We start from the raw sequence: 26,671 nt of genomic DNA, 5'->3' as shown, positions 1-26,671 counted from the left end.
AATGTAAATTAAGTTTATTAAGATTGCACTTATTTCACAAAAATTGCCAGACGCACTTTAAATTGTACTATTACCGCCAGATGAAAACAGGTAGTAAAATAAATTGTATTTACTTTAAAAGAGATATGTTTACATTCTCTATTGATAATATCAGCAGTAATTCATCATATAGTGGAAAAGAGTGTTATAATCTGGCATAAGTGTGTGTGTGTGTGTGTAGACATTGAATACAGAGAAAAGTTCAGGAGCCAGGCCCATTTGGAGTTATTCAAATATCTTTATTGTAGCGTGAAGGCAGTCACAAGCACAGACACTCATGTTCCACTATTAAGCAACTTCAGCTCTCATCGATGAACTATACGCCGTGCCATTGAAAGTGAGATAAAAATGAAATGCACGATATGCACGTCTATTTTTCTGCTGTCTGTGCCTACACGGATGGGTTGAAACTTAACACCTTAACCATTTACATCAGGTAAATCACTTCATAGAGATTTCTAGCAAAGGCTTTTTAACCTTTAAAAGATGTACATTATAGGTAAAGGTTTATTGAAAGTATAATTGTCATCTGAGTTGTCAGTTAACTGATCCATTTATCACATTTGTTTGACCGTTTTTAAAAATGATTATTATTGTTGTTTTTCTTGGCTGTGGTTGTTGGTTTCTTGGTTTGATCAACTCAGATGAACTCAGGTGAACAGACTTTACTAAAGGTATAGTTAACACACCCAAAAGTTTTGTTACAAACTGCTATGTGTGTTAGAACAGGAGATTTAGACAGATTTAGCCTCAATCACCATTCACTTTCATTGCATCTTTCCAAAGGAAGTGAATGGAGTCAAACATTCAGTCAAAAATCTAATTTGTGTTCCACAGAAGAAAGTAAATTATAGGGGGTTAAAACAACATTAGGGTGAGAAAATTATGACAGAATATTTATTTTTGTGTGAACTATTCCTGTAATGTGCTAAATCCGTATACCCTGGTACTTAACCTTACATGACAGTGTTAACTGTGTAATTCAAGTACAATGAAAAAAGTGCAGAATATAAGGTTGCCTAAACATCAGGGTTCTGGCTGCTTTTCTCATTTAAGGACTCAATATTGGAGTAAAAGATGGTGTGCTTTGCCACCCGAAGAGGCCGATACATCACGTTTACTGTGAGTGTGATCATCGTTCTGTTTATAATCTCTCGACCAACAATTAGACAACTGATCTTTGGAGCGTGTGCATGCGGTCAATGTGTGATGGACCTCACTCGTGACACCTGGTTCAGACAACGGTTCGACCCACGCATCCAACCCTTACTGACCCCTAAAAACAGTGTGCTCAGTGACTCCCTCTACAGATGGTGGCAAGTAAGTTCAAATGATGTATGGATCTTTCTGCAAAATCGTTCAATAATTACTTACATTTTCAGTGCTAATTTTAATATATGTTAATAATATGATACCTCTAGCTAGATAATTTGGTTGATCAGCCCTTTAGGAATTATTCCAAGCATCTGCTGAAATGTCTGAAATGCACTTATTGGAAATGTTTAATTATAATTACAATTATATATTACAGATAATTATAAATCTTTCATTTAAAGATCAGATCAGGTAAAACACATTTCCATTTTTTACAATGTACTGACTTGACATCCATTAGAATCAACCTGATATTTTGGTTGCAGTGACCCATTTTAAACATGGGCCCATCCAAAGTTTCTGCTCAATTTTTATTTTTAATGTATTTAATATAAATGTTCATATAAAACATTTATTTGTTTTTGTTAATGTTAGCTAATAAAAACAATTATTCGTTATTAGTTCTGGTTAATTCATAATACATTAACTAATGTTAACAAATGAAACCTTACTGTAAAGTGTCACAAAAAAAATCACTATCCAGGAATCACAAATGACTGGAAATAATGGAAAAATAATTTAAATTAAATTAATTTGTCAAAAGGTGTTAACAATGTTTAGGACTACTACAACCCAGACTTGGCAAAACTTACTTTTGGCTAAAACGAAAAACTAAAATCATGAATGACAAAAAAGTGTGAGTCAGGTGAAACTTAATATAAGTGTTTAGTTAAGGGGAACAATACTTGTAAAAGATATGTGTTATAAATGTGGTACTGTCAAAATAGTCTCAGCCTCAGATGGCACGCCCATCAGATTTGCCAAAGTTTGCCAGGTTCGTGAAATAAAATCCTTAAAAGATATTCATAGTTTTGTTTGAGGCATGTAGTAGTAAGAATGTCTAGATTATGTTTGTAACCTCTGTTCCCCGATGGGGTCTCTCTTGAGCGCCCCGAGTGTCGCTTCTCCGACACAACATCGAGAGAGCGACAGAAGGGTAAAAGCAGATATCTAATAGCAGAGCTTCATATTCTGTTTTGTTTTCTTAGTTATGGCTGTGAAATACTCTGTGATGAGGTTTTTTGTCCTTTAATTATACACTTGACACATTTTGCTTGGGGAGTCAAGTGGCATTATTTAAATCAAATGTTTTCCCACAGCAATCTTTTACTGTATATCAGATATAGGTATCCCCACTCCTAAATAGCACGAAATGACAACTCATACATCATACCTGATCATATCCAGGTGCGGGGCCAGAAGGGTGGCACAGAATGAGTTTTTCCACCCCAACTTGAACCCGCTCACGTCCTGGAGATGGTGCATTATGGTTTAACCCATCCATGCCGCGTATGGTCCATAACAACGTTCCCCCATGTCTGGGAGGACACAGCGTTCCTCCTCCACAGATAAATTCACCAACACCCTTTGCCACCCCTGGCAACAATTCCTGGACATGCCCCTGATCATATCAGCTAGATGCTATATATCTGTCTAGAGTTCAGAATGGCATACTGCTCATACTACATGTATAGAATTTTTTATCCACATAAATGTATTAAACTCTTTGACTGTTTCATCCAAATATATCAATCCAACTGCAAATTTCCACATAGCATAAACCTTCTTATGGAGTTATCTCACTTTTTTATTTTTTATTCTATCCACATAAATCTATTTATCTAAAAATAAATCTACCGTTTGACCTAAAGATGTGAATCTACACATCTTGAAACTACAAAGAGAAACTACAAGAAAATCAGACTATTATTCCCTACATAGCACAAGGCTTGTTTTGTGGAGTTTTATTCGGCTACTTTTTTATATAGAATGTTTTATCTAAATAAACCTATTAAACTCATTGACCATTTGTACTAAACATGTCAAACCAACTTAAAAAAACCTAAAAAAAATATTATTGATATGAACAATGCAGAGTTAAATGGGTTTTATCCCAACAATCAAACAAATGTCAAAGATAAAACCAACTTTACCGCATTATAGCGTGTGTAATGTGTATTTCCACCTTGTTTACACACAAGATTTCACTCAAAGCTTCAGCTCCATACTGGGAAAAACATTCATATGGACTCCAGTTCTGAGTGTGCATTTAGCTCAGATTCTGGAAAATCTCTAGGTTTTCCCTATCACTTGAGGCTGCCCTCTGCATGGATGTTTTTTCCATCTGCGTGGGAGGAACATCAGAAGTGCACGGCCATGCAGGCGCACAGATTACAGGGTACATTGATATCAATTAGGATATGGCATTGTTAAGAGTAATGATGTCTGTTTTGTTCACGTTTGCTATATTCATAAAAAATATATATTTTCTTTTTAGTGTGTGCACATTCACTTTTTTGTTGTACACATTTGTACACTTGTGTTATTGTATAAGGCAAATCTGCAGTAAAGAAAATAGGCTAATGTTGTAAGTTAGGTTTTATATTTATAATTTTACACTTATAGCGCTTTTCAGAAACTGCACTCAAAGCACTTTTACATGGAGATCAGGGGACTCTTCTGAACCACCACAAGTTACCAGTATATTTGAATTTGATTATTCAAGTGTTTTATCTGCTATTAAAGTTTGAATTGTACTACACTTATCAATTTAAGAGGTGATACTCGTGAATGACAATTAACAATGTTAGAAAATACTCAAAAGTCATACATATTATTAAACATGTTGCAGTAACTTCACTGGACAATGTAGAGCCATCGCGATCGGTTAACACACAAGTGTTGTTCGATTCACACAAGCATAACAAGCAATTTAAGCTTCAACAACTCTACCAGACAACATATCTAAACATTATAGCAAGTAAAGAACTTCGCCAAAGTTAACAGATAAACATTCATCCAGACTGCAGTGATGCTGTCCTGAACTGTGTGACAGTGGTTGATTGAACTTAACAGTGTAGTTTCTCCTGGCAGAACATATGACAGCTGGTACTACTTTCCTGTGCTTATGGGCATGATGTAATCATGTAAGGATGAACAAAATAAGCCTGAGATTTTGCCAAATCTGACCCAACAGCTCAAAATACAAATAACAGATTTGTATAGGCTTACTGTATTGAATCAGTGAGGACATTATTTTGAACATTGTTGATGTACTAATCAATAATAGCATTTTGTTAATTTATAACCAAAAGATCTTCCGTTGTACAGCTTTAAAAACCTAGTCTGATTGCGTCACCATTTCACTCTCTGTTGGCGCCCCCAGCTGGACATTTCACTGGGAAACTGCAGTCAGTAAGTACTGTAATATAGCTGTAATTTTGGTTTGCAAGTAAATCCATACAGCTGAAAACTGCAATACAGTCAAAATGATTGACAGCATTTCCAATTATCCGTCAATGTTTTTAAAAATGTGGTAATTGGAAGAAACAAATTGTTAAATACAATAGATCGAATTTTATCTAATAACACATATTTTGTTTCAAACTGAAATAGAAATACTGACATTGTAAAAAAAACTGGGGGCTTTACATTTTTTACATGGTTTTCTGTAAAGTTGCTTTGAAAAGGTGCACGTATTGTAAAAAGTGATATCTAAATAAAATTGACTTGACTAACCAATACAGACTGCTCTGAGAATAAATTCTACCATTATATTTGAACAGAAGCTGCAATACAAGAGTAAAGTAAACTATACAGCAGTGGTGGAGATGTTATTTGGCGTCTTCCCAAATGAAGAGTATTATTTGGATGCTGGTTGGGGCCGCTGCAGAAGCTGTGCTGTTGTGGGGAACTCTGGGAACCTCAAAAACTCTCACTATGGTCCTCTTATTGATGCTCATGATCTCGTCATCAGGTGAGTGTCATGATTGGATTATCTACTGGATACCCAATTTTTCCATGCATAATAATATCAGACCTAAAGTATCTCTCAAAAGTGAGTACACCCCTCAAATTTTTGTAAATATTTGATTATATCTTTTCATGTGACAACACTGAAGAAATGACACTTTGCTACAATGTAAAGTAGTGAGTGTACAGCTTGTATAACAGTGTAAATTTGAAGTCCCCTCAAAATAACTCAACACACAGCCATTAATGTCTAAACCGCTGGCAACAAAAGTGAGTCGTTAGTGTTACAAGGTCTCAGGTGTGAATGGGGAGCAGGTGTGTTAAATTTGGTGTCATCGCTCTCACACTCCCTCAAACTGGTCACTGGTAGTTCAACATGGCACCTCATGGCAAAGAACTCTCTGAGGATCTGAAAAAACAAATTATTGCTCTACATAAATATGGCCTAGGCTATACGAAGATTGCCAAGACCCTGACACTGAGCTGCAGCACGGTGGCCAATACACCGGTTTAACAGTACAGGTTCCACTCAGAACAGGCCTCGCCATGGTCGACCAAAGAAGTTGAATGCACGTGCTCAGCATCATATCCAGAGGTTGTCTTTGGGAAATAGACGTATGAGTGCTGCCAGCATTGCTGCAGAGGTTGAAGGGGTGGGGGGTCATCCTGTCAGTGCTCCGACCATACGCTGCACACTGCATCAAATTGGTCTGCATGGCTGTCATCCCAGAAGGAAGCCTCTTCAAAAGATGATGCACATGAAAGCCAGCAAACAGTTTGCTGAAGACAAGCAGACTAAGGACATGGATTACTGGAACAATGTCCTGTGGTCTGATGAGACCAAGATAAACTTATTTGGTTCAAATGGTGTCAAGCATGTGTGGCGGAAACCAGGTGAGGAGTACAAAGACAAGTGTGTCTTGCCTACAGTCAAGCATGGTGGTGGGAGTGTCATGGTCTGGGGCTGCACGAGTGCTGCAGGCACTGGGGAGCTACAGTTCATTGAGGGAACCATGAATGCCAACATGTACCATGACATACTGAAGCAGAGCATGATCCCCTCCCTTCGGAGACATGATAACGACCCCAAACACACCTCCAAGACAACCACTGCCTTGCTAAAGAAGCTGAGGGTGAAGGTGATGGACTTGCAAAGCATGTCTCCAGACCTAATCCCTATAGAGCATCTGTGGGGCATCCCACAGAGGAAGGTGGAGGAGCACAAGGTCTCTAACATCCACCAGCTCCGTGATGTCGTCATGGAGGAGTGGAAGAGGACTCCAGTGGCAACATGTGAAGCTCTGGTGAACTCCATGCCCAAGAGGTAACCCTCTGGGGTCTGAGGGTGTTTTGGGCCCTGAAGAAGTTTTGACATGCCTTGACATTTGTGCTTTTTTCAGTTTCAAGTCTGATAACAGTGTATTCAGCACCAACTGAGTTACAATAATATGTGAGCAACATATGTGTACATGTTTAGCATATGAATGGCGCGCTCTGCTGGTGGGTGTGATCACATTAGCAATAATTAGATGAAACGGTAAAAACTGTACATCGCTTTGTTTCATACAGATTACATTGCAGGAGACTATTTGTTTTAAATTTGGATTGTTTTATTTAAAAGTAGACATTTTAAACTTTCTTTAGACAAATGTTTCATGTTTGTGTGATAAGTATTCACGGAGTTTCAGTTCCTTTTTGTGACGTGTTTCAGAAATATGCTCGTGAACACAGAGACAGCTGAAGGCTCACCCTTTTAATTTTCTTTATTTTACAAAAGTACAAGGTTTTGTTGTTGTTGTGAGTGTACACAACTAAAAGTAGACCCTTTATAGTCTCTAATGATGTCTTACACTTATCTGTATGCCCCAAAATGACGGAGTATTAAGTTGTTTCCGCTGTAATGACGAAAATATCCAGCAGGACGCGCCGGCACGTCCGTCGACCCCAGAGGGTTAAAGCAGTGCTGGAAAATAATGGTGTATACACAACATATTGACACTTTGGGCCCAATTTGGACATTTTCACTTAGGGGTGTACTCACTTTTGTTGCCAGCGGTTTAGACATTAATGGCTGTGTGTTGAGTTATTTTGAGGGGACTGCAAATTTACACTTATACAAGTTGTACACTCACTACTTTACATTGTAGCAAAGTGTCATTTCTTCAGTGTTGTCACATGAAAAGATATAATCAAATACTTACATAAATGTGAGGGGTGTGCTCACTTTTGTGAGATACTGTATCTCTCCACACAGATTATTAATAATTTCAAAAAATGCTCTTTAAAGGAATAGTTACCCCAAAATAAAAACACTACCATAATTTACTCAACCTCTTGTCATTTCAAACCCACATGACTTTTTTTCTTATGCGTTCAAAAAAGAAGACCTTTTAATGAATATCCCTGTTCATCTTTTCAATTAATTTTCAACTGTAAAGCTTAAAAAAGGACCAAAAATATGTGTCAAAGTCGTCTGAAGGCATTCGATAAGAGATCGAAATTTAAGTCATATTTCAGTGAAAAGTAAGATCATGTGTGAACTTGCAAACTACTGCAATATTCATTAAAATATCTCCTTTTGTATTCTGCAGAAGAGAGAAGTCATACGGGTTTGGAACAACATGAGGGTGAGTAAATTATGATAATGTTCACTTTTGGGTGAAACTTTAAAAGAAATTATGGTTTAATGTTGAATCTCTTCTTGCCAGATTTGTGTATTCCAGTGTTTCTTAATCCTGGTCCAGGAGCACGGTGTCATTTCTAGCTATAAGCAAAGCAGTGTAAGCAGCCGCTTAAGGACAATTTTATAAGGCTTACTGCACACTAAACAGAGAATGGTAGAAAATGAGAAGCGACTGCTTAAGACGCAAGAATCAATTATTCTTTCTGATCTGAAAGTTTGTGAATATCTGGACACTTGACTTCTAGAGGACAAGTTTCTAGAGTGGTGAGCGTTTGACTCAGAAACATTGAATTCTGCATGTTCCAGAGACTTAGAACAACACAGTTGGATGTGCGTTTCTGTTATAAACTATTCACATAGTGGTCCACAGATAAGGGATTTCTGGTCATCTAAACCATTACAGTGAATATGTATATAAAACATTTATTAAAAATGAAAGAATTTGTGTCTTTTAATTTCAAAACAGAAAACAAGAAATTAGGCCTATGTGTTGTGTTTTAGAAATTGCTATAATTTTTATTAATATACACTGCGTGCACAATTATCAGGCAAATTGTATTCCTCTGGATTAATTTTATTATTGAACAAACACAATGCTCTCAGTCAATCCAAAATGTTATTGAACCTCAAACCTGAATGTTTAACAAAGAAAAAGTGAGTTTTGTCTTTCTCAGGAGAATATATATAAGTGTGCTCAATTTTTTAAGTGCAAAGTAACACAAAATGACAATGAATATTTTTGAAAGGCCAAAATTTTTAAGTGACCAATATGAATATTGGTCATGGCAGTTCTTTTCAAACAGTTCTTTTCAAAGAGCCTTCCATCCTTGATCTGTTCACGATCAACTCGCTGAAGCAGCAACCACAGCCTCCCAAATGCTGTTCAAAGAGATGTATTTTCTTCCCTCACTGTAAATCTCATGTTTGAGAAGGGCCCACAGGTTCTCAGTAGGGTTTAAGTCAGGTGAGGAAGGGGGCCAAGTCATTATTTGGGCATCTTTGAGGCCCTTGCTGGCCAGCCAAGCAGTGAAGTACTTGAATGCATGTGATGGAGTATTGTCCTGCATAAAGATCATGGCCTTCTTGAATGCTGAGGACTTCATCCTGTACAACTGCTTGAAGAAAGTACTTTCCAGAAACTGGCTGTAGGTTTGAGAGTTGAGTTTCTGTCCATCTTCAACTCGAAAAGGTCCAACTACCTCATCCTTAATGATAGAAGCCCATACCAGTACCCCTTCTCCACCTTGCTGGCACCTGACTCGAAGTGGTGCCCTGTGTCCATTAGTGATCCTGCCACAGGCCCATCCATCTGGTCCATCAAGAATCACTCATTTCATCTGTCAAAAAAATCTTTGAAAATCTTCATGTATTTCTTTGCCCAATCTTAATGCTTAAACTTGTGAATATTTTCAGTGGTGGTCGTGTTTAAGCCTTTTTGACCTTGCCCATGTCTCTGAGCATTTGGAACCTTGTACTTCTGGACACTCCATGTAGGTTGCCGTTCTGGAATATGGTAGCATTAGAGGATATTGGGTTCCTGGTAGCTTCACATTTAATTTTTCTCAATTGTCCAGTGTTCACACCTCAATAGTTTAGCTATTGCAAGAGTGTTACATTAATCTGAAAGGCATTTTACAATGTTTTACTTTTTAGTGCCAGTTAAATCTCTTTTTTGGCCTGTTTTATCTGAGGTAAAGAAGCTGCCTAATAATTATGCACACCTTGATATAAGGCGTTATTCACTTTTGCCACATCTTCAATCATTACACAAATATATATGACCTGAAAATTATTGAATCCAATAAGCATTCAAGTTTTTATGGTTTGGAGTTGGAAAATTTGCATGGAAATAATGATAAGATCAGAATACTCACTTGCCTAATAATTGGGCATACAGTGTAAATATAATAGTAATAATGTGATGTCTGTCCTTGTTATTTGTAAAATGTATGCTAATGATGTTATCTATGTACATGCAAAAACTCCTGATGCATTATTACCTGACCCCCCATTGTGAAGCCCCACCCGGTATGTCAAAAATGATCGTCCCCCTAGTCCCCCCATATTGAGCTTGGATGCATGGCTTTAGCTACCCAACCCCGAACGCTGGTTGGCCAGGACCATCCCACACAGCTACACGATTCAATTCGCCAGGCTCCCGCTTCGTCTCAACGGTATTCACTCCACTTCGATGCGCGGCGAAAATGCCAGCTCCCTATGTGCAGAGATTACACCTCTGCTTCTCAAAGAGGCAACAGCGCCTGTCCCACCAGCTGAGATGAAGAAGGGTTTCTACAGCCCTTACTTCATCGTACCCAAAAAAGGCATTGGGTTGCGGCCAATCTTGGACTTGTGAGTTCTCAACCGGGCTTTACACAAACTCCCTTTCAAAATGCTCACGCAGAAAAAGATTCTAACCTGCGTTCGATATCAAGATTGGTTCACAGCGGTAGACCTGAAGGACGCATACTTCCACGTCTCCATTTTGCCTCAACATCGACCCTTCCTACAGTTTGCGATCGACGGCCATTCAGACAGCAAATAGCAAGCTTGCCCCGGTTCAGAGCATCTCTTTTCTTAGCATGGAGTTAGACTCAGTCTCAATGACAGCACGCCTCACGAACGAGCACGCACAGTTGGTGCTAAAGTGCACCGACAGCGGTTCTTCTAAAACAGTTCCAGAGGCATATGAGACTGCTTCAGCACTGGCTTCAGATTCGAGTCCCGAGATGGGCATGATGCCACGGCATGTACCCTTGGACAGACCTCTGTTTTCAGCAAACAGGAGTCCTCCTACAGCAGGTGTCCAGATGTGTCGTGGTCACCACAGATGCCTCTCAACTGGGTTGGGGCGCCGTGTGCAACGGGCACGCAGCCGCTGGCTCTTGGAGAGGGCCCCCGCTGCGTTGGCACATTAACTGCACTGTCTGTATTCCTTGTCCTGCGGTTATTCCCACTGATTTGGGGCAAGCACTTGATCCTTTCAGACAGCACCGTGGAGATAGCATACATAAATCACTAAGGCGGCGTGCACTCTCGTCATATGTCACAACTTGCCCGCCATTTCCTCCTTTGGAGTCAGCAACGACTCAGGTCACTGCACGCCACCCATATCCTGGGCAACTTCAACATGGCTTCGCTCAGCGGAGTGTGGAGGCTCCACCCCAGGTGGTCCAGCTGATTTGGGACCGGTTTGTTATGGCACAGGTACATCTCTTTGCCTCTCAAGACAACTCCCACTGCCCACTCTGGTACACAGTTGGCCCCGGGGGCTGTGCAAGTACGCATTTCCCCCTGTGAGCCTTCTTGGACTGGTGCTGTGCAAGGTCAGGGAGGACGGGGAACAGTCACATTAGTGGCTCCTCACTGGCCCACTCGGACTTGGTTCTCGGTTCTCATGCTCTTCGCAACAGCACCTCCCTGGCAAATTACGCTGAGAAAAGACCTTCTTTCCCAGGGACTCTAGCATCCGCGCCCAGACCTCTGGAACCTCCACGTCTGGCCCTTGGACGGGATGTGGAAGATCTGAGTGACCTACCACCTGCAGTTGTAGACACGATCAACCAAGCCAGAGCTCCCTCTACCAGGCAGTTTTATGCCCTAAAGTAGCGCTTGTTCACAAATTGGTGTTCTTCCAGGTCTGAAGACCCGCAGAGATGCGCAGTTTGGTCAGTGCTTTCATTCCTGCAAGAGACGTTTGAGGGGAGGCTGTCCCCCTCCACCTTGAAAGTGTATGTATCTGCTATTTCGGCCCACCACGACGCAGTGGATGGTAAGTCCTTTGGTAAGCATGACCTGATTATCAGGTTCCTTAGAGACACCCGGAGACTGAATCCTCCCCGGCCTAGCCTGTTCTCCTCCTGGGATCTCTCAGTGGTCCTCTTGGGCCTTCAGAGAACCCCCTTCGAGCCGCTTGACTCAGTAGAGCTCAAGGCCCTCTCCTTAAAGACGGCCCTCCTGATAGCGCTAGCTTCCATCAAGAGGGTTGGGGACCTGCAAGCGTTCTCTGTCAGCGACACTTGCCTAGAGTTCAGTCCGGCAGATACCCATGTCATCCTAAGACTGCAACCGGGCCCAATGGTTCCTACGACCCCCTTCAGGGACCAGGTTGTGAACCTGCAAGTGCTGTCCTTGGAGGAGGCAGGCCAAGCGTTTTCGTTGCTTTGTCCAGTACGTGCTTTGCATATCTATTTGGACTGCATGCAGAGCTTTAGATATTCTGAGCAGCTCTTTGTCTACTTTGGTGGACAGCGGAAAGGGAACGCGGCCTCCATACAGAGGTTAGCCCACTGGGTCATGACGCCATCTCCCAGGCCTACCAGACCCAGGCTGTGCCTGCCCCCTTGCAGGTTCTAGCACACTCAATGAGAAGTGTGGCACCTCCCTAGCAGACATCTGCAGAGCAGCGGGCTGGGCAACACCCACAACTTTTGCTAGATGTTATAATCTCAGGGTGGAGTCGGTCTTGTCCAGTGTTTTTTCAAGTTCGAGCCGGTAAAACTCGGTAACGTGGAACAACTGACCGGGTGCACCAATTGCACTCAGCGCCTTTCCCCTCCACTGAGATGAACATGTGCTCTCTTATCCCAGGAGATCCCACTAACTCTGCTCCCTGGATGACTTCTCCCTAGCCCTCTGACCTGCAAATTCAGCGAAGGAATTTGCGACCAGACCCACTGCAAGTTTCAAGTACTTTGTACTGGGGTAGGGCTCCACAGACCTAATTCCCTTTCAGGCAACTCCCTGTGATGTATTTTCCGCGGTACGGTCCCCCTGGCGGCAGACCTACATCTCCCTTAGGCAGTCTCTCTGCCCCGGTGGCTGTGTTTGTGTAGTCCTCCCCTAATAGGTAGGACCTACCACCGCACCACTTCCACGTGTGGCTTGACAACCCATGTGACGTATTAGCCACATGTTACCTCCCCCCAGCCTGGGCAGGATGTGGTCTCCGCAGAGTCTTTTCCCCCTGAAAGAATAGGAAAGGAAAAGTACGCCTTCTCCAATGCGTTTTATAGCGTTAAGTTAGCCCCAGCCGCTTTATGCTCTATGATGAGAAACATAGAGAGAGAGAAAAGGCCACGGCTGACTGGCTTGCTCCCATGATAGTCATGTCGCTTGCTCCCCCCTCAGGGGTGCTGGGAACCGAAGAACTGTATATGACACTTTTTGGGGGCATTGGAGAGGGTTTCGTGCAGCTGATACAGTTGCTTATAGCACGCAGTAGCTTGCTTGCACCTGTGTCAGCAGTTCACGAAACAGTCTAGTGCACGGGGGCGGGACATGCAAATTCTGTCTGCCAATTTCTCATTGGCTTTTTCTCAAATCCAGAGGTACGTGAGGCTCTCCTTGTGTCACTGCATTCGACACAACGTCTCGTTGTGGAAAAAGTCACAAAGGCTGGCACCGGGTGACAGTAAAATACCATTAAGGAATAAGTGAGCTTTTGTTTTTAGAGCAACCCATGACTGGTATGGACTTCCAGCTGATTTACAAATCATGGCGTTTTCTCTAAAAAATACATATATATATATAAATAAATCTGGTTTTAATTAAAAGATGATCATTTATTTTTTCGCTCCCATTTGTTATGGTTTCTACACTTGTAAAACACTAAACATTACAACTAAGACAAACATTTTAGGAATTGTATGTTTGGTTTAGAGGTTACCAAACTGCTACAATGAACACCTCTGAATTTTGGATTAGATTTGCCAAAGCTTCCAAAGGGTATGACACTGAATCTATAATGAGTTACCACTGTGTTGCTTGTCATACTTATGAGATTACAGTAACTAGTTGCTTTGCAATAAGATTACACAAAATACAGATCACACTATATAGGAAAACTTGTCAATCAGCATAAATGTAAAAAATTATGAATCACAAAATAATAATGAAAACTAAAATAAAAAGTCTGCAACCATTGTTCTGGCCAACAAATATAACAATTAATGAATTGCAAAAAAAAATTAAAAATAAAACATGTCAACTTGACCTGACATACCCTTTTCCTGAAAACAAAGTTCAGCTTCTCAATTAAAATCTTTTTTTCGTTTACTAAAAAGCTATTACAAAACACAACAAAACCTGAATTTTAGTTTGGAGGACAATTCCATTTTGTATTTTGAATCACACATTTGTGTAATTGGAGTTTTGACAACTAGCCCCAGTCTGCCCTACGTTGTTATCAAGAACTAATTAACCACAAGTACATTGTAATGATATAAGACCTGTACAAGATATTCTTATATACAAAATGTAACCGGTGCTAATGTTTTACTGCAGAGTGAATGTATGGGTGGCTGTTCTTCATTTGCATTGGTTTTGTATAGTAAATGTGTAGTTTTGTTTAATTTTTTAAAAGTGAATTTGAATAGGTGCCATGGGATACTAGGGTACTCGTTTACATGCATTTGCGTCATGAATTTACGAAGAAAAAAAAGTGTGCTTATAACATACATTTCCCAGGACTCATTGGTCATGCTTTGGCAGAATTTTTCTCTGCACATTTACAAGTGTACAGGCAGTTGTACTGAAAGTCCTTATATGGATATGGTTTGGGTGTGTTTTCTGCAAATAACTAACATCAGACATGCTCCCTTCATTTAGAATAATACAAATTCATTATTATTAGAACAAGGGTAAGAAAATATCCATGTGCGCATGCACCTGTCGTAAATCTAGTGGAAATTATTTGTGATAAGTTTTCCTGTGCATATAGGTATACAAAATCAACCCAATCATTAGTAAATAAAGCCAGTTGTGTGTGAATTGTTAATGATGTGACATTCATGTGTTTGTCTTGACGTATTAAGATTAGAACAATACAAATTAAATTCATTCAGAAAATAACTTGAAGATGCATACCAGTTTTCAATTTCTGAATTAAAATTTATTTAGATATTTATTTTATTTTATTTGTAGAGCATTTTAGCTGAATTTTCCAATAAGTTCAGCCTGCTGTGTGTGGCAAAATTATTCTCAGCACCAAAACTCTAATCTTACTGTTCCATCTACAGAGTAATGGGTGGCTCATGCACCCAAAGTGAATACAATAGGGGTGTCAAACATACCAGATTCGGCACGCTAAGGATGATTTGAGAAAAGTAGCCTACTGTTTGAAAATGTCTCTGTCTACGCATGTATACTTGGTTCCCTGAGATGAAGGGAATGAGACATTGCCATGGGGAAAGTACTTTCCTCGATGACCTATTTGAAACCCTTGGACCATAATGACAATCTTCTGCTTGACAATGGTGTTTGAGCCCCGCCCCTTCAGGGAAGCATTAAGCATATACAGTATAAGCGGGCACTCAAGCATCATTACTTCAAATTTTCTGACTGAGGGACAGAGGGCATTACTCTTTCCTCAAATCACTTCACAGGGGGTAATATAACCACAGCTTACATATCGGCAGTTGTGTTGTTATAACTGGTAGCCTACCCGCAGGGTTGGGGAGTAACGAAATACATGTAACGGGATAACGTATTTAAAATATAAAATATAAGTAACTGTATTCCACAACAGATACAATTTAAATAATTGGTAATTAGAATACGGTTGCATTTTATTGTCATTTGTTTCATTTAATATTTAGTCCTTTCAGATGGAAACATTTATACATATAAATGATGTGATCCAAAGTGCATTTGATCAGTGGTGAAACACTTTCTTATGATGTGATACATTCTTACGAGCAGACAGAGAAGTACGTTTGAAGTCAGTTTGGAGCAGAAGAAATAGAAATAAACCTTGTTTAAATTGTCAGCTTTACGCTAAGCTAAAATGATATTGTTAGCCATTTTACAAGCACATGTTACCAGCAAGATCATATTTTTTTATTTAGAAAATTCACATTAGATCACAATTTCTTTTTTCTAGTAAGACCTTTGATATTAAGGCAAAAAAATTATATTCTTGATAATAATTTTTGTATTGTTTTCCTGTAAAATTATCTAAAAATCCTTAAAACAAGATCAGTTGGGTGTTTCTTGTTTTAGAAACAAAGCTGCATAAGATATTTTTTCAGAGAATGTATTTTTTAGAGTTTTTATAGTCAAAACATGTGAAAAAAAAATCTACCAGTACTGAAGAAGTAATCCAAAATATTTTGAATACATTACTGACCTTGAGTAATCTAACGGAATACGTTACAAATGACATTTTACAGCATGTATTATGTAATCTGTAGTGGAATACATTTCAAAAGTAACCCTCCCAACCCTGCTTACCCAAAATGGATGGATTCGGCTTAACCACTGGACATAAAAAGCTCTCTAGACAGAGAGGACTTGTGAAGAGATTGATGCCATATCAAGGTTGTAAAACCTCATGAACGTGTTTTGTGAAGACCATTCTGCTGCCAAACATATGTCCTGTAAGGAAACCCCATTTGTCCATTCCCTTGAGGATGCCATGCCTCTAGTTAAGTGCGCTTTGACTCCAATATGGCAACTTATACTTGTCACTTGTAGGCGAGGGTAATCACATTGACAATCAAGTGAGAGAGCCTTTGTTTGGAAACGGACATGCTTTTGTGTGACTTCCATAACAAATAAAGAGGTGATCTGACAGCCAAAACTGGCAGGTGTGCTCAACATTGTGTACAGTGCCAGCACAGGGCATAACAAATGCATAGACTGCTCTTCATCTGAATTAAATGGTGGGGGACAGAAGGCCTAGGTTTAATCATAGCCTTTGAAAGGCCTGATCAGAACTCTAGACATGAGCTATCAGTCGACAGCGCTTGTATGTCACCCACTTGTTTTAATAAGGCCAAATCCAACAGGAGTGCAGCCTTTAATGACAGCACAGGCAACTTGATTGAATACAGTGGTTCGAATGGAAGGCTTGTGAGTGCCTTCCGAACCAGGTTTAATTCCCAAGTTGAAACCGTAGCAGGGTGAGGGGGGTTTAGATGCCTCGCTACCTTGAGGAACTGAAAACATTACATTACATTTACATTTATGCATTTGGCAGACGCTTTTATCCAAAGCGACTTACAGAGCCCTTATTACAGGGACAATCCCCCGGAGCAACCTGGAGTTAAGTGCCTTGCTCAAGGACACAATAGTGGTGGCTGTGGGGATCGAAGCAGCGATCTTCTGATTACCAGTTTACCAGTTATGTGGTTTAGACCACTACACCACCACCACTCCAGAACATATCTGTCCATGGAGGAGCCAGCCAACATGCGTGGTATGCCAACATGGTCACTACATAGACCTTAAGCATTGATGGGGTGAGATCTGCATCCGGCAGTTCTTGGGGGAATGTGAGGATCTCAACTACGAAGCAATTCACTGAGTTTTCGCCACATTAAGAGCACAGATTTTTAAACACAAACCACTTAGCACACAGAAGCGTCTTGTGGATGGCATTGTAGCCTGCAGGTGGCATTCACCCTTAGAGGGGTGTGCAATTTATGTAAGCTACCACTGTCATGTTTTCAGAGCATGGTGATTTGCTACCTCAGAATGAAAAGCCTTCAAGGCTAATAGTTACCTAGTATTTCCACGTGACTGAAGTCCCAGGTGCAAAAGGCCAGGTGTCTGTCGCATAGTGATCCAGCACCATTCCAGCTTCATGTTGGACTCCACTGCTACATGTCGCAGAATGATGATGACTAAATGCAGCCGGTGCCAGCCAAACATCACTTCAATCTATTATGACGGACTTCAGAGGATGAAATGATGCCAACTCCAACCTGCATCACCTCGGTCTATTTATGGACTACGATCTTGAAATGGAATGCATAGACTAACTATTGCCAACAAAAGCCTTCATCAGCCAATTAACAAGGACAATTGCATCTATGTGAACTTCTGCAATTAATCAAGATGGACTTCAAAGACTTTGGTCATTAATCTTACAGTTCAAACACAATCGATGTTTAATCACTGACACCTTAACACTTAGTTTAATAATTTTAAACCATGATTTTACCTATACATAATTAATATTTACATTACATTCATAATGTTAGCCAGAGGGAACTGGCCCCCACAGTGAGTCTGGTTTCTCCCAAGGTTATTTTTCTCCATTAATCTACATCTTATGGAGTTTTGTGTTCCTTGCCACAGTCGCCTACAGCTTGCTCACTGGGGTTATTAATACAATTATCATTTAATTATTTTTAAACACTATTAAAAATCGTATTTTATCTAAATTACACAATGATGATTCATCGACTTTATAGACATTACAGTTTTATCGTCTGTTAATGCTGATATTCTGTAAAGCTGCTTTGAAACGATGTGTGTTGTGAAAGGCGCTATACAAATAAAATTGACTTGACTAGTGCACCTCAGCCTACACTGGACACACCTGTGATTACCACCTTTTTCCAGAAAACCTGACTTGGCATAATGCTGTTAATAGGACAGAGTTGAGTCCATGGTGCTAGAGCAGCTAGACAGTGGCAAGTTATGCCAATGCACATGTGCCCCTCTCACCAGGAGTGCCGTGGTACGTGATGTTTGATGAGAAGGACACTGGAGCGGTCTCATGAGTAGAAGACCTAACGGTGTGATGGCGTATGCTGCCGCTATGAAGCCCAGCACTTTTGAATGACTTCACTGGAAATTATTTCCCCAGTTTGAACTGAGATGGATCTGAAGAATGGTCTGGACACGCTCACTTGTGATTTGTGCACACATGCTCACAGAGTCGAGTTCAGACCTCTAAAAGTGAGATATAATGGCTGAGAGAAAGTTGTTTTTGCCCAGTTTGACTTTAAGGCCCAGCCTGTACAAATGGCAGAGTAGTACATTTGGGCTATTAATAGCTCATCATAGAGGTAGTTCAAATGTGCACGCCACCCAGCTTCAATGGAGCGAGCGCTGCATCGACGGACTTTGAGTGTATGGGAAACCAATAAAGAACTCTCCTAAAAACAGCCTGAGATGAGGTGCAACTTGTACATGAAAAGTATGCTTGCATTCCTTATTTCTACTGACGCAAACCAGCCCGAGGCCGGATACACAATAAGTGTCATGTCTTATCTCGTCTCGTCATGGTATGTCTTGGTTTTTGTTCTCTGTCGCCCTCCGCTGGTCTTTCTTGGCTACTTTTCCTTTCCTTTCTCTCCTCCCCCAGCTGTTCCTCATCTTCCCTTAATTCCTTGTTTATTCCCTTCTCACCTGTTCCCGTTTCCCACTGATTAAGTGTCTACTTCTCTCTCCGCTTTTGCTGCTTTCTTTGTCCGAGTCTCACTAGAGTTTCACATGCAAGATGCAACCACTGTCTCGTTTGTCACTGTCCGGTCCTGTCCTGTTGACACCCGTCTGACAACGTTACCTATCCACTGCTAATCATCTCGCTATTTGCACTCTGTCCAGTTCGTGCTACACTGCTAGTGATCTGATTTCTATATCACTTTATTTTTAATTGAGATCGCTTTTGGGTCCTCACTTACCTGCATAACAATAAGATTTGTTTCTGAGATATGATTTTGAATGCACAGGATTCAAGAATCTTGGGTCTAAAATAGGCTGAAGCTCTTACTCCGTAATGGAATATAGCGGCTGTAGAAACCTATAGGCACCTGCAGTTCTCTATCATGTTCTTGCGAAGAGATTGTGAGTTTCTGCCCGCAACATCGGCACATCCCGTGATGGGCTGTAGATGACAGAACACCATAAGTGAGAAAATGGCTGCGTTGGATCACTCTCCAGACCGGAAAGCTGTTGTGCAGAGATTGTATGGTTAAGAGAAGCGTGAAGAGCTTCTTCAAGAGTTTGTTCTCCTCGTGCAGTGCAATGATAGTTTTTTCTTTATGTGAGAATATTTTTATATGAACACGCACAGAAACACATGTGAATCATCCCGGTGAACCCCGGCAGGAAATGAATTGCATTTAAATATGTGTGCGCATCTATCTTTTGTGTGAGAACATTGTTCATATGAACACAACAGACAGCTAGATGACAGAAGCTTCCATATCAGCTCTTGTTTCATCCTTGTTCACTTTTTTATATTTTATTCACTAGTTTTAATCAAAATACTCATTTAATATAAGTTAAACACAGTTATCTAAGTCTTTATTGAGTAAAGATCTGTCTATGCAGTTCATAAAGAGAGATTTTTAACAGATTCTGGTTTTAAGGCCTACTGTTTTTGGGGATTGAGGCCTATATCTTGAGGCCTTCTACTCTTTGGGTAACAAGATGCAACCCAAAGTACAGAAATATCCAGAGGAAGAGCTGGTGACAATGTCTACTCTTCAATCCCTGATAGAACAACAAAAGGGCTTTTATAGAGAGATGCTGGAGCAGCACAGTAAGAACTTTAAATCCTGTGTTGAAATTATCTCAGAAGGTGTGCATAGGAGAGTGGAAGAGGCACTTAAAGAGATACAGGAACTCAAGAATAGGCAAGAGTTTGCTCATGTATAATGGAGAGCCAGGACAATGTGCTGGAAAAAGTGGAAAATAATTGAAACAACTGGAGGAGAACCTGACAAAATCTGTCGAGACCCTTCATGGGATTGAAAAAAAGATTGACAATTTGGAAAATCAATCACGTAGGAGCAATATTATTATTGATGGTGTTCCTAAGGAAAAAGGGGAAAACTGGGAAATGTCAGAAATGAAAGTACAAGAAATACTAGGAAAGAAATTGGGCCTGAATGTGAAGGATAATGAAATAGAACTGGCCCATAGAGTTGGGAAGTTTGATGATAGTAGGCCGAGACAGATTGTAGTAAAACTACAAGGACATGCAGATGATTAAATCACAGGCTAAGAAATTTAGGAACACGGATTTATATCATTGAAGATTACTCTGACCTTATTAAGAAGAAAAGGTAGGAGTTAATGCCAGAGCCTGGGAGAGGGGTGATTCTGCAGTGTTGAGGTATGACAAGCTGATCATCAAACCCAGAAAAAGTTACTAACTATAAATGTATGACTTTATGACCAAGGATGCTTATCCCTAATAATGACATTGAGCCCTTTAAAGCTCCCAAATAAAGGCTTGGTAATTGCACATGTGAACATCTGTAGCATAAGGAACAATACACATGACTTGAATAATCTGGTGCTTGCAAAATCCATTCATATATTGGCGGTATCTGAGACTCATTTAGATCAATCTGTTCAGAAATCTGAGTTATTGGTTAATGGTTTCTCCCTCTTTAGGAGGGACAGAAATATACATGGTGGTGAGGTAGCAATTTTTGTACAAATCCATCTTCCTGTTAAATTATGTTCTGATCTTATGATAATTGGTATAGAAGCATTATGGGTTCAGGTACATCTACCCCATTTGAAACCAATAGTGCTGTTACAGACCACCTGATGCTGACTATTTCTCCCAATTATGTGAATCGATTGACAGAGTGTCTAATGTGAACAGTAATTGTCCAAGGAAAAAAAATATATATAATTAATTAATGCTTGTAATTTATCCCAAATGTTTTTCCTGCCAACAAGAGTTTTCACTAATCAAGCAGGCTATACTTCCTCTACATGTATTGATCACATATATACTAATGTCGCTGAGCTATGTTCAAATACAGTCGCTGTGCCAGTAGGTTTTAGTGACCACAATATGGTTACTTTCAGTAGAAAGGTTAAATTTCCTAAAGCAAGAGCCAAAGTTGAATACAGACGGTCATACAAAATATTTGTTAAAGATCACTTTGTGGAGGATGTCAGAAATATTTATTGGAAACATGTGTACAGTGCTGATGAACCAGAGGTTTCCTTAACAGCTTTCATTACTATATAGAAATTGTAAATAGACATGCACCTATGAAAAAGTTCACAGTTAAAACTAAAACAGCCCAATGGATTGATGCGCCTTTTAAAGAATTTAATTAAATGAATTTAGATTAAAGTACTGTAAACTAAGAAATCAAGTGACTAAATTAAACAAAATGATTTTTATAATGGTAGTCTATCAAATTGTAGTAGTTTAGTATGTGGTATACCTCAAGGATGTTGTCTGGGACCACTCCTGTTTTCAATTTGTATTAATGACTTGTACTCTGCTGTGAAAAATGCAGGTATAACAATGTACGCTGATGATTCCACTGTATATTATTCAGCACGCACATGCCATGAATTAAATAACATTTTGTCTAGTGAATTGAATATAGCATCTGAGTGGATCAAAACAAATAAACTAGCCTTAATATATTTAAAACTAAAAGTATTGTTTTTGGGTCACGACACAAATTGGTTGCTAAGCTTAAACTGGAGCTATCCATATCTGGGGAACCCATACAACAGGTGGACAAAGCTAATTTGCTGGGCATAGTCTTGGACAGTCAACTGTTATGGACTGAGCACATCAGTTCAGTTGTTAGATAAATGGGCAGAGGTATTGCAATAACAAGAAAGTGTTCTCCTTATGTACAGTCACACATGCTGAGTATAGTTTCTAAGTCATTAACTTTGTGCCACCTGGACTATTGTTCAATAGTATGGTCACCTGCATCCAAATCAAATCTCGCAAAATTACAAGTTGCACTAAACAGGGCTGCCAGACTTGTTCTTTGATGATTTCTTTTAGTATGGCCACATTTTTCAGTTGCATCAACAATTCACAGGTGCCAACATTTTTATTCAAACAAATAGTTTATTGCAAGGACACACATAACCACATGTTTAAAAAACAAAACCGAACTATCCCCAGAAACACATCTGTGTACCATCCCGGCGACCTACGTTGGGGAATAAGCAGTGTGTCAATGTGTATTTTTGAACAGGTGTGATAAGCACATTTCTGGTTTTATGAGAACATTTATGTGACCAGTTTATGTGACCACTATACACAGAAACGCATGTGCGAGACCTCCCAGCGATCAACGGCGGTCAAAGCAAACAGCATGTGAGCACTTTCTGCTTTTTTGAGAATATTGTTTATGTGACATATCCCAAGCCACATTAACCAGCTGTGACCTATCCCCTTGACCTATCCCAAGCCACATTAACCAGCTGTGACTGTGGGACCCTGAGGCATTCCCAGGCCAGTGTGGAGATGTAATCTCTCCACTTAATCCTGGGTCTTCCCTGAGGCCTCCTCCCAGCTGGAAGTGCCTGAAACACCTCCCTAGGGATGCGGCCAGGGGGCAGCCTTACCAGATGCCCAAACCACCTCAACTGACTCCTTTTGACGCAAAGGAGTAGCGGCTCTACTCCGAGCTCCTCATGGATGACTGAGCTCCTCACCCTATCTCTAAGGGAGATACGCCTTCTCCAGATCCACAAAACACATGTACTCCCAGGCCCCCTCCAGGATCCTTGCGAGAGTAAAGATCTGATCCGTCTTTCCACGGCCAGGACGAAAACCGCATTGTTCCTGTTCAATCCGAGGTTCGACAATCGGCCGAACCCTCCTCTCCAGCACCTTGGAGTAAACTTTACCAGGGAGGCTGAGAAGTGTGATACCCCTGTAGTTGGCACACACTCTCTGATCCCCCTTTTTGAACAGGGGAACCACCACCCGTTCTGCCACTCCTTAGGCACTGTCCCAGATTTCCACGCAATGTTGAAGAGGAGTGTCATCCATGACACCCCCTCCACATCCAAAGCTTTCAGCATTTCTGGTCGGATCTCATCAATTCCCGGGGCTTTGCCACTGCAGAGTTGTTTGTCTACCTCAGTGACCTCCCCCAGGGAAATAGAATCTGATCTCCCATCAGCCTCCGGCTCTGCCTCTAGCATAGAGGGCGTGTTGGGATTTAGGAGTTCTTCAAAGTGTTCCTTCCACCGCCCAATAACCTCCTCGGTTGAGGTCAACAGCGTCCCATCTTTGCTGTATACAGCTTGGATGGTTCCCCATTTCCCCCTCCTAAGGTGGCAGACGGTTTTCCAGAAGCACTTTGGTGCGGACCGAAAGTCCTTCTCTATGGCTTCTCCGAACTTTTCCCACATCCACTGCTTTGCCTCCCTCACGGCCGAGGCTGCAGCCCTTCGGGCCTGTCGGTACCTTGCAACTGCCTCCGGAGACCTCCGGGACAACAAATCCCGGAAGGCCTCTTTCTTCAGTCAGACGGCTTCCCTGACCACCAGTTTCCACCACGGTGTTCGAGGGTTACCACCCCTTGCGGCACCTAAAACCTTGAGGCCGCAGCTCTCCACCGCGGCTTCGGCAATGGAAGCTTTGAACATTGGGTTCCACTCCGGTTCAATGTCCCCAACCTCCGCAGGGATGCCTGAAAAGCTCCACCAGAGGTGTGAGTTGAAGATCTCATGGACAGGGACCTCCTCCAAACATTCCCAGTTCACCCGCACTACTCGCTTGGGCTTCCCAGGTCTGTCCAGAGTCTTTCCCCACCCCCTGACCCAACTCACTACCAGATAGTGATCGGTTGACAGCTCTGCCCCTCTCTTCACCCGAGTGTCCAAAACATATGGCCTCAGACCGACGACACGATTACAAAAGCGATCATCGACCTTCAGCCTAGGGTGCTCTGGTACCACATACACTTATGAGCATCCTTATGTTCGAACATGGTGTTTGTTATAGATAATCCATGACTAGCACAGAAGTCTAATAACAAACATCCACTTGAGTTCAGATCGGGGAGGCCGTTCCTCCCAATCACGCCTTTCCAGGTGTCCCTGTCATTTCCCACGTGTGCGTTGAAGTCACCCAGCATCACTATGGAGTCCCCTACTGGGGCCCTATTCAGGACTCCATTCAGGGTCTCCAAGAAGGCCGAATACTCTGAACTGCTGTTCGGTGCATATGCACAGACAACAGTCAGAGTTTCCCCCCCCCCACAACCCGTAGGCGTAGGGAGGTGACCCTCTCGTCCACCGGGGTAAACTCCTTACGTAGTGGTGCTCAGCCGGGGGCTTGTGAGTATCCCCACACCCGCCCGTTGCCTCACACCCTGGGAAACTCCAGAGAAGAATAGAGTCCATCCCCTATCCAGGAGTACAGATCCAGAGCCAAAACTGTGCGTCGATGTAAGCCCCACCAGATCCAACTGGTAACGCTCCACCTCCCTCACCAGTTCCGAGAATATGTGAGAATATTATATGAAAAACATCTTACAGAAACAACATATATGCAATCTCCCAGCGTACTCAGGCAGGAGGGCGTGTAAATGGCAACCATCCTGGTGTAGTAATATGAATAAAAGGATACAGTATCTCCAGCCGGAGCACTGTGGGAGCATATTTCGCTGAAGCATTGTTCAACGACAAATGTTTGCAGGGAAGAACACTTTCACCGAGAACGTCTTCATCTGTGAAGTTGAGAAAACTTCACAGGAACACACAGGGGAGCAGTAAGCCTTCTCGCTGCAGGCGATGAGTCATCCTGTTAGCGTCTAACAGAGAAGAATCGTCCACTGAATTGTGTATCTTGTTGGCGAAGCAGTGGAGGGTTTACTAGATGAAATCGAATGTTTGTAGTCATAAAGGAAGAAAATCTGAAGTAATGATGCTTGAGTACCCGCTTATATATGCCTAACGCGTGCCGAAAAGAGGGGCTCAATCCTCATCACAGTGTGATTCTGTCACAGTGTGAACCCTTTTTGTCATCTTTCTGTGATCTGTGACTTATGTTGAAGTTTCCCTCAAACTACATTTCCCATCATGCACCTTCCAGACATCCTCATCTCACACACCTGTTCCCAATTCCCTCTGATCATTGTTCCCAGCTGTTCCTTGTTCTGACTTTAGTTCCCATTTGTATATATAGCCCTCTTGTTTTTCTTCGTCTTTGTCAGTTCTTGTTCGTTTGTAAGCATGTTAGTGTTTGAATGTTACGTACAAATTTAGCCAGCAAACTGCTTTTACATTTACTTTCACTTTTGCTCAAGTGTTTCATCATTGTTTCTTCTTCATCTTCTGAGTTCCATAATAAATAATTCTACTTTTGGATCCCTACACTCTCCTTTAATCCTTCCAATTAGCATGACGGAGATAACACCAAAACATTGCGCCTTTCTATTGCGTTGTGTTTGCTGGCTGTATTCAACAACAAACGTGTGATTGGTTTAGTCCGATTCATGAATAAATTATTCTTATGAGCCGGTTCTTTTAAAACAGTGCTTCACCAGCTCACAAATTCTTGTTTTGAATCAGTTTGATGAATCCTTCAGTGAGTGAACTTACTGAATTACTCTGAATATGTGATTTGTTTTCAAGTTGTTCTCAGTCATGTTGAAATGTTTTGTGTACAAAATTCTTGAAACTTAAATCAGTTATTGCCTTTATTGTTTACAGTATATATGATACAATTGAGTTCAAGATAATTAATAAGTTTAATACATAATTATTAAAGTTTTTGTTAAAGTGTGTGTGTGTGTGTGTGTATATGTATATATATATATATATATATATATATATATATATATATATATATACAGTATATATAATTTATAAATATAAACTTTGGCCCCCAAGCAATGTCGCTTGATCCAATCAGGCCTGCGACCCAAAAATTAATTTGACACCCCTGCTCTAACCTGTTGATTTAGTCTGCGAAAAAAAATGTGCTTTGTAAAAATAGGGTTTCTCCTCATCCCAGACATCCTTATAATTATTGACCAAAAAAATTATAAACCCAGATTCCAAAATATTCATCATGTTATTTTATCTATTTACACATAAACTGTCAAACATACTTTACACTTGATTTATCTGCCTGTGAATCTTCTGTGTATGTTCTTCAAGGGTAAATAAGGGCCCAACAGAAGGTTTTGAGCGGGATGTGGGGTCTAAGACCACTCACCGGTTTATTTACCCTGAGAGCGCTGTGGACATGGACAACTCCACCCATTTGGTGCTGATCCCATTCAAGACTGTGGATCTCCAGTGGATCATCAGTGTCTTCACAAGCAAACACATTCATAGGTG

At 40.9% G+C, this 26,671-nt stretch overlaps 1 protein-coding gene across 1 annotated transcript in view; it reads left to right on the top strand.

The window, feature by feature from the left end:
- The first annotated feature begins 382 nt into the window (after positions 1–382).
- The window catches only part of LOC127650244 (CMP-N-acetylneuraminate-beta-galactosamide-alpha-2,3-sialyltransferase 1-like), a 52,566-nt gene continuing 26,277 nt past the window's right edge, over positions 383–26,671 (top strand). The window contains exons 1-4 of the mRNA XM_052135557.1: positions 383–475; positions 1,096–1,359; positions 4,980–5,170; positions 26,489–26,668. Of these exons, the coding sequence (XP_051991517.1) occupies positions 1,117–1,359; positions 4,980–5,170; positions 26,489–26,668 (614 nt within the window). The 5' untranslated portion in view covers positions 383–475; positions 1,096–1,116. The remainder of the gene's footprint in view (positions 476–1,095; positions 1,360–4,979; positions 5,171–26,488; positions 26,669–26,671) is intronic.

The sequence above is a fragment of the Xyrauchen texanus genome, chromosome 10 (assembly GCF_025860055.1).
Source record: "Xyrauchen texanus isolate HMW12.3.18 chromosome 10, RBS_HiC_50CHRs, whole genome shotgun sequence".
NCBI lineage: Eukaryota > Metazoa > Chordata > Actinopteri > Cypriniformes > Catostomidae > Xyrauchen > Xyrauchen texanus.
The sequence above is the reverse complement of the archived record's forward strand: the minus strand, read 5'-3'. Positions and strand labels throughout refer to the sequence as shown.